This window comes from Sorghum bicolor, chromosome 3, assembly GCF_000003195.3.
Source record: "Sorghum bicolor cultivar BTx623 chromosome 3, Sorghum_bicolor_NCBIv3, whole genome shotgun sequence".
NCBI classification, from domain to species: Eukaryota; Viridiplantae; Streptophyta; class Magnoliopsida; order Poales; family Poaceae; genus Sorghum; species Sorghum bicolor.
The window spans coordinates 29,122,487-29,133,251 of record NC_012872.2 but is presented as its reverse complement, the minus strand read 5'-3'; the positions used below and the strand labels follow the sequence as shown (position 1 = coordinate 29,133,251).

The window sequence follows — 10,765 nt, the reverse complement described above, 5'->3', positions numbered from 1 at the left end:
AAGCCTGCAAATCAGTAGTCATTGCAAGGTAGAGAAGACCGGTGTGTAATCGGGTGGTAAGTTAGAGCTGGGATATGTGAAACACCGAATGAATGCCACTTGCTTCAGGTAACTGTAATTTGTAAGCACTGTTTCCAATCCTTTCCAACACCTTGGTGTTGGATGTAATCCCAAGTTTGGTTCATACCCATATAGTGCCTTAAATGGAGAGCACCCTAAAGAGCTATGAAAAGAAGAATTATACCAAAGCTGTGCCAAGGACAACCAACTCTTCCATGTGGTGGGTGAATCCTGGACTGAGCATCTGAGATACATCTCGAGGCATTGATTGACCCGCTCTGTCTGACCATCTGTCTGGGGATGGTATGCAGTGGTCAGGGAGAGATTAACAGCAAACTTCGTCAGCCTGTCAACCACCACCAAAATGACGCTATGACCATCAGACTTGGGTAACCCTTCGATGAAATCCATGGATAAGTCCTGCCATACCCCAGCAGGAATAGGTAGTGGCTGTAACGGTCCTGCTGGATGAGCAGTAGAATGCTTGGTGTGCTGGCAGATGTTACATTGTTTGACAAAATTATCCACATCCATTTTCATGCCTGTCCAAGTGAATAGCTTCTTCAATCTGTGATATGTGGCATTAACCCCAGAATGACCACCCACTGCACTAGAGTGCAATGCTGAAATGAGCTTGGTCTGCAAAGCTGAATTTTGGCCAACCCAAATTAAGTTATGTTTTCTGATGACCGCATTGTCCAAACTGTAGCCTCTGTCATCTAGACTATTGAGTGCCAACTGAGCCAATAACTGTTGAGCCTGACTATCTGTGGCATAAGAATTGAGTACCTCTTGTAACCACTGAGGCTGAAGTAAGGACACAGCCTGAAGAGCCATAAGATGTGCTACCCTGGACAAAGCATCAGCAGCTTGATTTTCTTTGCCCTTTTTGTAGATGATTTTGAACTGCAGACCCATCAGCCTTGTCATGGCTTTCCTTTGCATTTCAGAGTGAAGGTTCTGTTCATTGAGGTAAGAGAGTGATTTGTGGTCAGTGAGGATAATGAATTCCTGCCTCTGCAAATAAGCCCTCCATTTTTCCACAGCCATTATCAAAGCTAAGAACTCTTTCTCATAGATTGACATGTTCGTGTGTTTGTCCCCCAATGCTTTACTCAGAAATGCTATTGGTTGCCCCTTTTGCATGAGAGCTGCTCCAATGCCATCTGCACAAGCATCAGTTTCTACTGTGAATTGTTCTTGAAAGTTGGATAGTGCCAGCACTGGTGTTTTTGTCATGGCGACCTTCAGGTTGTCAACTGCTTCCTGAGCCTGTGCTGACCACTGGAAGGTCTTCAACCTTAAGACATTGGTAAGTCGTTTAGCCAGGATATCATATTTCTGCACAAACTTCCTATAGTAGCCTGTCAAACCCAGAAAAGTTCTCAATTCAGTTGTAGATGTAGGTGTTGGCCATCTCAGCATGTCAGCTGTTTTAGCTGGATCAATAGCCACTCCTCTGCTTGAAATAATATGGCCCAGGTACTCTAAACTGTGTTTGGCAAAAGTACATTTAGAAGCCTTCAAGTAGAATTTGTTAAGTCTCAGGGTGTCCAGGACTTGCTGAATATGCTCCAAATGTTCTTCTCTGGTTGCACTATAAATGAGTATATCATCTAGAAACACCAATACAAACTTCCTAAGGTAGGGTTGCAGCAGCTGATTCATTATGCACTGAAAGGTAGCAGGTGCATTTGTGAGACCAAAGGGCATCACTTTGAATTGATAATGCCCTTGATGTGTTTTGAAGGCAGTTTTATGCTCATCAGAGGGTAACATCCTTATCTGGTGATATCTTGATCTCATGTCCAGCTTTGTGAAGTATGTAGATCCAGCCAGCTCATCTAAGATCTCCTCCACTATGGGCATAGGGAATCTATTCTTGATTGTCATGGCGTTCAATTTTCTATAATCCACACAAAAACGCCATGTGCCATCCTTCTTCTTGACCAAAAGTACTGGGGAAGCAAAAGGGCTATGACTGTGTGTAATGAATCCATCTGCCAATAGTTGCTTCACCTGCTTCTCAATCTCAGTTTTGTGTTGAGGTGAATAATGATATGGTCTTGAGTTAATAGGTACTGCATCTGGAAATAGAGAGATGGCATGATCATAACTTCTGTGGGGGGGTAAGCTACTTGGTTCCTGGAACACATCAGCATATTGTTGGAGCAGGAGTTGAATGTCTTCATCCTCCTTTGGCTGAGGTGATTCTGAATTGGGAGAGCCCACTGTTTCCAGAATGACATATGCTCAGATATCATTACCATATGTAGACTAATACACTTGTTTGGCAGAAATGGCATTGAGTTCTAATGGTTTTGATTGGATGCCTTGGAGGACCACACTCCTATTCTGATGTGTGAACTGCAAAGTTTTACCCTTCCAGTCACATGTCATGGGACTATAAGCTTTCAGCCAATCAAACCCCAATATAGCGTCATAGGGAAGGAGATCCAACACTATCATGTCAGTAGTGAACGTGTGTCCTTGGATATACCAGTCCAATCCCTTGACCTGCTTGGTTGTAGTCATCCAATTGCCATTAGCCAGCTTGACTTGTTGTGGCTTGATATCAGAAGTTGGTAGCCTGTTCAACTGGACAAAATGGGAGCTGACAAAACTATGACTACTGCCTGTATCCACCAAAATAAGCATGGTTTTGTTTTTTGACAGTTGCTTTTAGTTGGATAGAGTCACCAACTTCTGTTCCAGATATTGCATTAAGGGAGAGTTGACAAAAGTTCTCAGTGAGCACTTCATCTATGGCTATTTCATTCAACACATCATCATTAAGTTCTCTATCCAACTCATTGAGAGCTAAAGCATTCATGTGTGGTTTGTTTCGTTTGGCACAAACTTCTGCATGGCCTGGCTCATATTTCTCCCCACACTGATAGCACAGATTGTTGGCCTTTCTGTAATTTCTCAATTGTTTATCCCTCCACAAATTCCCATATTGAATGGCTGGTTTGGTGTCCCCTTTGGCAGGTGCAGCTTTGGGCATGGGATTCCTGTTGGGCAACTTCAGCTTCTGTCTTTCCACCACTTTTTGTTGAATTCTTGCAATGACCACTGCTCTTTCCACAGTAGTTGGCACTTGGGGCTCGACCACAGCTCGAATATCCTCCCTCAGACCTCTAACATACTGAGTGGCAAAGAACACTGACAGCTATGCATGGACACCTCATATTGCAAAGATTTGAACTGAGTGGTATAGTCCTCCACCGTAGCTGTTTGTTTGAGATCCAACAATTCATTGATTGCCGACCTGTAATCATCAGTGCCAAAAACCTCATAGATGTCAACAGTGAACTGTTGCCAACTGACAGAAGGGTTACTGAGCTTGTAAGTCTGCCACCACTTTGCTGCATTATCCTGCAAGGCTGAGCGCATGTATACCTCCTCTGAGAACAGCAAGGCTGAGCGCATGATTCGCACCGCCAGTGACACCGTGCGCACTCTTCTCCTACAGGCCTCCCTTCCTACTCGCTTCTGGGCTGAGGGCTTGCACACCTCCACCTACCTCCTTAACCGTGCTCTGACATGTTATGGTTCTCCATCCTCAACACAGTGCTCTCCTGGCCTCTTACTAGGGCATGCCTTCGCAGTGCCTCAGCTGAAGTTGTCAAGATGTTGCTGCTGCAGGTTGCGCCAACGCCACAATATGTGGCTACCATGACAGTTCTCATGCTCTGTTGGGAAAGCCGGAGAGGGTTTTTGTGCATTGCTAGACTACACAGTGCCCGCGCACGTGCTCTTTATCTACACAGCAGTACTCAAGGCCACCAATAGCTTGGTTGGATCTGCCTCCATTTGGCTTGGAGGCATCTCTGAGCCTTCCGCACAGGTTGTGGACCAAATCGACATCTTCAGCCAGCTGTGATGGTCCATAACTCTACCACCTGCCACTATTTGTTTAACCTGTGGAAACCATTCAAACCAAACCGTGAAATGGTGCCTTTGTTAGGTTGGCTTGGTTTTACTGCTGGTTCTACTCCTGCCAGTTGACTTTTGTTGTAGCTTCCGTGATACGCAATAGGCACTTGGCACTATGTTTTTCTCTCCAATTTTAAACACTGATGATATGTTGACTTGTATTGGCAGGTTGTACGATCCAAGCTGCAAGAACAAGGCCGTGATCATCATGGTGCTACACGGTATAGTGGTGTCGCTGACTGTATAAAGCAAGTGTACCAGAAGGAGGGTTTTCCTGGCTTTTACCGAGGCTGTGCAACCAACTTGCTGAGAACTACCCCAAATGCTGTCATTACTTTTACCAGCTATGAAATGATCAATCGGCTCATGCACCAGCTTCTGGCTCCCTAAATCCCTACTCAGACGCTTGAAGGTAGCAGATTTGCCATTGAAGTCTTGCCATTGAAGTTCTGGCAGAGATGAACTCCAACCTAGCTGCAGGTGTAATAGTTGGTTATCGTGGTTGCATTGCCGCTTTCCAATTACTGTCGAATTGGAGGCTTTTGAAGAACGATTTTTGTGAAATAAAGAGACTAACAGAAAATCTAGTGTCGTGATATAGAAACTTTTTCTCTGATCTGTTTGTTAAACTATTGCTACGAGCCGATCGTAGGCTACAAAATATGCTGACCGCGATTGCGAGTTTGTACCTGTTCTGTTTGGTTCATGTAGCCACAAAATTTTGCCAAACTTGGTTTTAATAGTTACCAAATTCTTTGCCACTTGTCACTTGGTCGACTAAGGGGATCTTGCCATACTTTCATCATTAGCACATGGAACCAAGCTGGGAGGAAAGGAATGCTTTTTTTAAATCATAGGGTTTTCATTACTCATCAACGCCAGGTAAATCGGTGGTCACCAGGACCCCCAACATCCTGAGACACCACTTCCCAAGTGAACAGACTCACTAGGATTTTTACGACCCAAAGCAGCAAGCGCATGCGCTACTTGATTACAGACTCGAGGACAGACAAATGGAAAAAAGATCTAAACTCAGCAAAAGCTTTTACTACCGTGGTGATGTCCCAATCGTGGACATCCGATACTCAGTTTCCAGTGCATCTCTGACCATGGTGGCGTCCGTTTCAACCCGCAGGCGAGAGGTGCCAGACTGGCCGCTCCTCTGACTCCTGCTAGCACGACCAAATCTTTGCATGGAAAGCATCTTGGATGAAATCCTCACGGCCAGCACCCGCTAGCAGCCTAGCACTATATGGCCGATGTGGTTTCTGATGACAAAACCCTGTCGTTTCTGATGACAAAGCCCCATCCTCCTGACTTCTCGTGACTGAAGAACGCACCATCAGAGTTCAGTTTAAGTATTCCCTCATGTGGTTCTCCTTCTCCGAACAACAGCTGTTGCACTCAGCGTTTTATCTGTTGTCGGAAAATGGTCAGACAATGAAGCTGCAACACATGCTACGTCAATAGTCGAGCACCTGTGCCCTTCTTCCCTCTGCGTATCTCTCCCTCCACCACAGCCATAGCAAAGTGATCACCTTCTGCTGAAATTCCGACTTTCCTTAATCTGGGCTAACCCTAGAGGGTTAGCAATATAGTGACATACATGGGCCTCATGGGCCTAGCCTCATGGGCCTAATGTACTCATACTCTAACACCCTCCGCGGTCTGAACTACCGTCGCAACGGAGTTTACAGACTGGACGCGAAGAAGTATAACACACGAGCCCTCCACAGACACAACTAGTCACTGGTGATGTTGAGGCTGGAGCAGAACTCGGTGAAGGTCAAGGACGGGAAACCCTTGGTGAAGATGTCGGCGAACTGGGAGGTGGTCGGGACATGGAGGACCCGAGCATCGCCGATGGCGATCCGATCACGGACGAAGTGTAGATCGATCTCCACATGCTTGGTCCTTTGGTGCAGAACTGGGTTGGTGCAGAGGTACACTGCACTGACGTTGTCGTAGTAGACTAGCGCGCTCTGGGAGAGAGGGCTATGGAGCTCAGCGAGGAGCTACCGGAGCCAGGAAGCCTCAACCACACCGTTAGCCACAGCGTGGTATTCCACCTCGACACTAGAGCGAGAGACGACCGGCTGGAGTTTGGACGACTAGGACACCAGGTTGCCACCCAGAAAGACGGCGTAGCCAGAGGTGGAGCGCCGAGTGTTCGGACACCCGGCCCAGTCGGCGTCAATGTAGACGACGAGCTCGGTGGAGGACGAGCGTCGGTGAAGGAGGAGACCGAAGTCGACAGTGCCGCGGAGGTAGCGAAGGATCCGCTTGAGAGCAATGAGGTGTGGCTCCTGGGGATCATGCATATGGAGACATATCTGCTGAACTGCATAGGTGATGTCCAGCCGGATGAAGGCGAGGTACTAAAGTGCACCCGCGAGACTCCGATATGTAGTGGGGTCTGTTAGTGGGGTGCCCTTAGCCTCTGATAGCTTGCCCTGGGTGTCGACTGGAGTGGAGCAGAGCTTGCAGTCAGTCATCCCAGCTCGCTCTAGGATATCAAGAGTGTACTACCGCTGGTGAAGAAGTAACCCGGCAGGATGAGGCTCAACAGTGACCCCAAGGAAATGATAGAGCACACCTAGATCCTTCATAGCAAACTCCTGATGAAGAGAGGCTATGATCCGGTAAAGGAGGGACTCACTAGAGGCTCTGAGGACAATGTCGTCAACATAGATCAACAGGTACGCAGTCTTAGTGCCATGGTGATAGATGAATAGAGAAGTATCTGACTTGGCCTCCACAAATCCCAAGGTCAGTAGGAAAGCAGTAAACTGATGGTTCCACGCCTGGGGGGCCTGCTTGAGGCCGTAGAGAGATTTGTTGAGCCTACACACCATGTTGGGACGAGAAGAGTCAATAAACGTCGTCAGCTAACTATAGTAGACTGTCTTAGTGAGAACGCCATGCAGGAAGGCATTCTTGACATCTAGCTGATGCACGGGCCACCTGTGAGTGAGGGCCACCGAGCATCGTCCAGATGGTAGCCGGCTTCACCATTAGGCTAAAAGTCTCATCATTGTCGACACCGGGGCGCTGAGTGAAGCCTCGAAGAACCTAGTGAGCCATGTACCGCTCAAGAGTGCCGTCAGCCCAGCGCTTGTGAGTCCAGATCCACTTGCCGGTGACGATGTTGGAGCCCGGCGGATGAGGCACCTGATCCCGTGTCTGGTTGGCGAGGAGCGCCGTGTACTTCTCTTCCATCGCGTGGCTCCAGTGAGGGTCTAGCAAAGCCTCATGGATGGAAGAGGGTATCTGGAAGACCTGTGAGTCCTCGGGCATCGCCGCAAGAGCCCAGGGCTGCAGGGTACTAGCCGCGTGTCACGTCACCATGGGGTGAACATGACGCGAGTGTCGGTGAAGGAGCGGTGGTGGTACACCTGCATCACGACATGAGCAGCCAGGGGCCTCGGCAGCGGTGTCGGTGTCGTCGATCGAGAAGAAGCCGCCGATGGCGTAGTGGACCCCGACGATGAAGGGGCCACCGGTGGCGGTGTAGGTAGCGGCGCCGGCCAGGCACGTCACTGGTAGATGATGAAAGCCCTAGTTTGGTTTTAGATAATTGATGAAACCCTAGTACTAACCACTATACTAAGTGTGTGTGGACTTAATGAGGTTGGTACATGCCAAGTGATGGAGCAAGTGATGATCTTGGTGATGATAGTGATGACCACAAGATGATCAAGTGCTCAACATGGAAAAGAAGAAAGAAAAACAAAACCCTATGGAGATCAAGGCAAAGGTATTGCTTAGGGTTTTAGTTTTGGTGATCAAGACACCATAGAGGGTGTGATCACATTTAGGATAGATAGCCGTACTATAAAGAGGGGAATTCTTTTGCTAAGCGGTTATCGAGTGCCACTAGGTGTCATTGTTCATGTGCATGCATTTAGAACCTAGTGAGCTAACTTAACTCCTTCAAAAAAAAATGTTTGCGAAAATGCTAACACACTTGCACATATTGGTACACACATGGTGGTGTTCGCACACTTTAAGAAGGAGGTGGAGGTAGACAGGGGTTTGGGTTCCTCTCTCCCTCTCGCTGAGCTTGCGAGGCAGGAAATGTAATGCATATTTTCTATTGCGCGCGGTGGAAAGTTTGGAGAAGTCAACACTCATTGGACGCTGGTTTCAGAGGCACCAGACGCTGCCACTTAGTGTCCGGTGCACCCTCGTTTCTGGTAGAGGTGAAGGGGGCACCAGACGCTCAGCATCGGACACGGGCTAGACCCTATTCATGCATCCAGTGTGGCTTCACATCAACAGAAAGAGGCAAGGGTTCTAACTGAGAGCACCGAATGCTCAGGAAGCGTCTGGTGGTGTGAGTCTGGTGATCTCGCGTCTTTGGAACCCTCTCTACGTACGTGTCTAGTGTGTCCCAGACGCGTTCGATGCTCACTTGACCGTGTCCGGTGGTTTGAATATGACCGTTAAAGATTGATGCGCCAGATTTAAACAGTGGACATGTGAATGTGCTCTAAGCATTGGACGCAAGGGTTCAGCGTCCGGTGACCCCGTGTTCTGCCCAGTGAAAGAGCCAACGGCTCTATTTGTTTGAGGGGCTTATAAATACATGTTGATCGGCTTGGGGCTTACTCTCTTGGCATTTTTACATACTTGACATCCTTGTGAGCCTAAGTGAACACCTCCCACTCATTTCTTTCATAGATTAACCAAAAATGTTCTAAGAAATCAAGCTAAATGATGATGATGTGAGGAGTATCACTTTTGGTGACAATATAGAGGTGATGTGATTGGCTTGGCAAGATTACAGTTTCAAATGATATGTCCATTTCTAATGTGATGCTAGTAGAGAGCTTGAACTTTAACTTGCTATCAGTTGCTAAATTGTGTGATCTTGGCTACAAGTGTATATTTGGTGTTGATGATGTTGAGGTGGTTAGTGTTGATGGATCAAATGTTGCTTTCAAGGGGTTTAGTTATGGCAATCTCTATCTTGTTGATTTCAACACAAGTGAAGCTCAATTGTCAACATGCTTGCTCTCCAAATCAAGCATGGGTTGGCTATGGCATAGAAGGCTTGGTCATGTTGGAATGAATCAACTCAACAAGTTAGTGAAGAATGATCTAGTTAGAGGCTTGTAGGATGTCACATTTGAGAAAGATAAGCTTTGTAGTGCATGTCAAGCCGGAAAGCAAGTTGGTAATACTCATCCAAAGAAGAGCATCATGAGTACTTGTAAGCCATTTGAGTTGTTGCATATGGATTTGTTTGGGCCAACAACATACACTAGCATTAGGGGCCACAAATATGGATTTGTGATTGTGGATGATTTCACTAGATACACTTAGGTGGCATTTCTTAGTGACAAGGGTGATGCATATGACATTTTCAAGTTATTCATCAGAGAATGCAAAATGAGTATGAGACCACCATCAAGAAAGTGAGAAATGACAATGGAAGTGAATTCAAGAATACAAGAGTTGATGAGCTATGTGATGAGTTAGGGATCAAGCATCAATTCTCGGCCAAGTATACACCACAATCCAATGGGCTCATTGAAAGGAAAAATAGAACTTTGATTGTTATGGCAAGATCAATGCTAAGTGAGTACAATGTGAGTCACTCATTTTGGGCCGAAGCAATCAACACGACATGCTTCTATAGCAATAGACTCTATTATCATCTGTTCCTAGAGAAGACACCTTATGAGATATTAAATGGAAGAAAGCCTAATATATCATACTTTTGAGTATTTGGATGCAAATGCTACATATTGAGAAAGGGCACTAGATTGAGCAAGTTTGACAAGAAAGTTGATGAAGGCTTCTTGCTTGGTTACTACACTTCAAGCAAAGCATATAGATTATGGAATTTGGGAAGTGTCAACTTGAGGAAGTGCATGATGTTGAATTTAATAAAACTCAAGGCTCTCAACATGAAGAAGAGAACTTGGATGATGTGAGAGGCACAAAATTGGCCGATGCAATAAAGAGAATGGAAATTGGTGATATTAGGCCAAGAGAGGTAATTGATGTTGAAGATGACAAAGAGCAAGTGTCAACTCATCCCATTGGGAAAGCTAGTGGTTCTAATGAACAAAATCAAGCTAGTTCATCATCTCAAGTGCAAGATCAACAACATGAAGCTAGTACACCATTTCAATCAAGTGATCAACCAAGTGCAAGCAATCAAGTGGAAATATTCGAACCAAGCAATGTGGCAAGAGATCATCCATTAGATCATGTCATTGGAGACATTCAAAGAGGAGTGCAAACTAGATCAAGATTAGCATCATTTTGTGAGCATTTCTCCTTTGTGTCTCACATTGAGCCAAAGAAGATAGATGAAGCTTTGAGAGATGTTGATTGGGTCAATGCTATGCATGAAGAGCTTAACAACTTCAAGAGAAATCAAGTATGGGAATTAGTTGAGAGGCTTAGTGATCATAATGTCATTGGTACTAGATGGGTCTTTCACAACAAGCAAGATCAAGATGGGATAGTTGTAAGAAACAAAGCAAGATTGGTAGCACAAGGCTATACTCAAGTTGAAGGTCTTGACTATGGTGAAACATATGCCCCGTTGCAAGATTGGAAGCAATTAGGATCTTGTTGACCTATGCTTGCGCACATAACATCAAGTTATATCAAATGGATGTGAAAAGTGCATTTCTAAATGGCTATATCAATAAAGAAGTGTATGTTGAGCAACCTCCCAGTTTTGAAGATGACAAGAAACCCAACCATGTCTACAAGCTAAGAAAGACATTGTATGGTTTGAAGAAAG

General features: G+C 46.0%; 1 protein-coding gene across 6 annotated transcripts in view; it reads left to right on the top strand.

Annotated features, from left to right (window-relative positions):
* LOC8074936 (nicotinamide adenine dinucleotide transporter 2, mitochondrial) overlaps window positions 1-4,760 on the top strand; it is a 46,802-nt gene extending 42,042 nt beyond the window's left edge. For 5 of the 6 annotated variants that reach the window (XM_021457417.1, XM_021457418.1, XM_021457415.1 and 2 more), the window contains one exon: window positions 4,168-4,760. In XM_021457417.1, the coding sequence (XP_021313092.1) occupies window positions 4,168-4,389 (222 nt within the window). In that variant the 3' untranslated portion in view covers window positions 4,390-4,760. Of the gene's footprint in view, window positions 1-3,051; window positions 3,275-4,167 lie in introns of all 6 variants that reach the window. The other variant, XR_002451446.1, reaches the window with a different exon arrangement.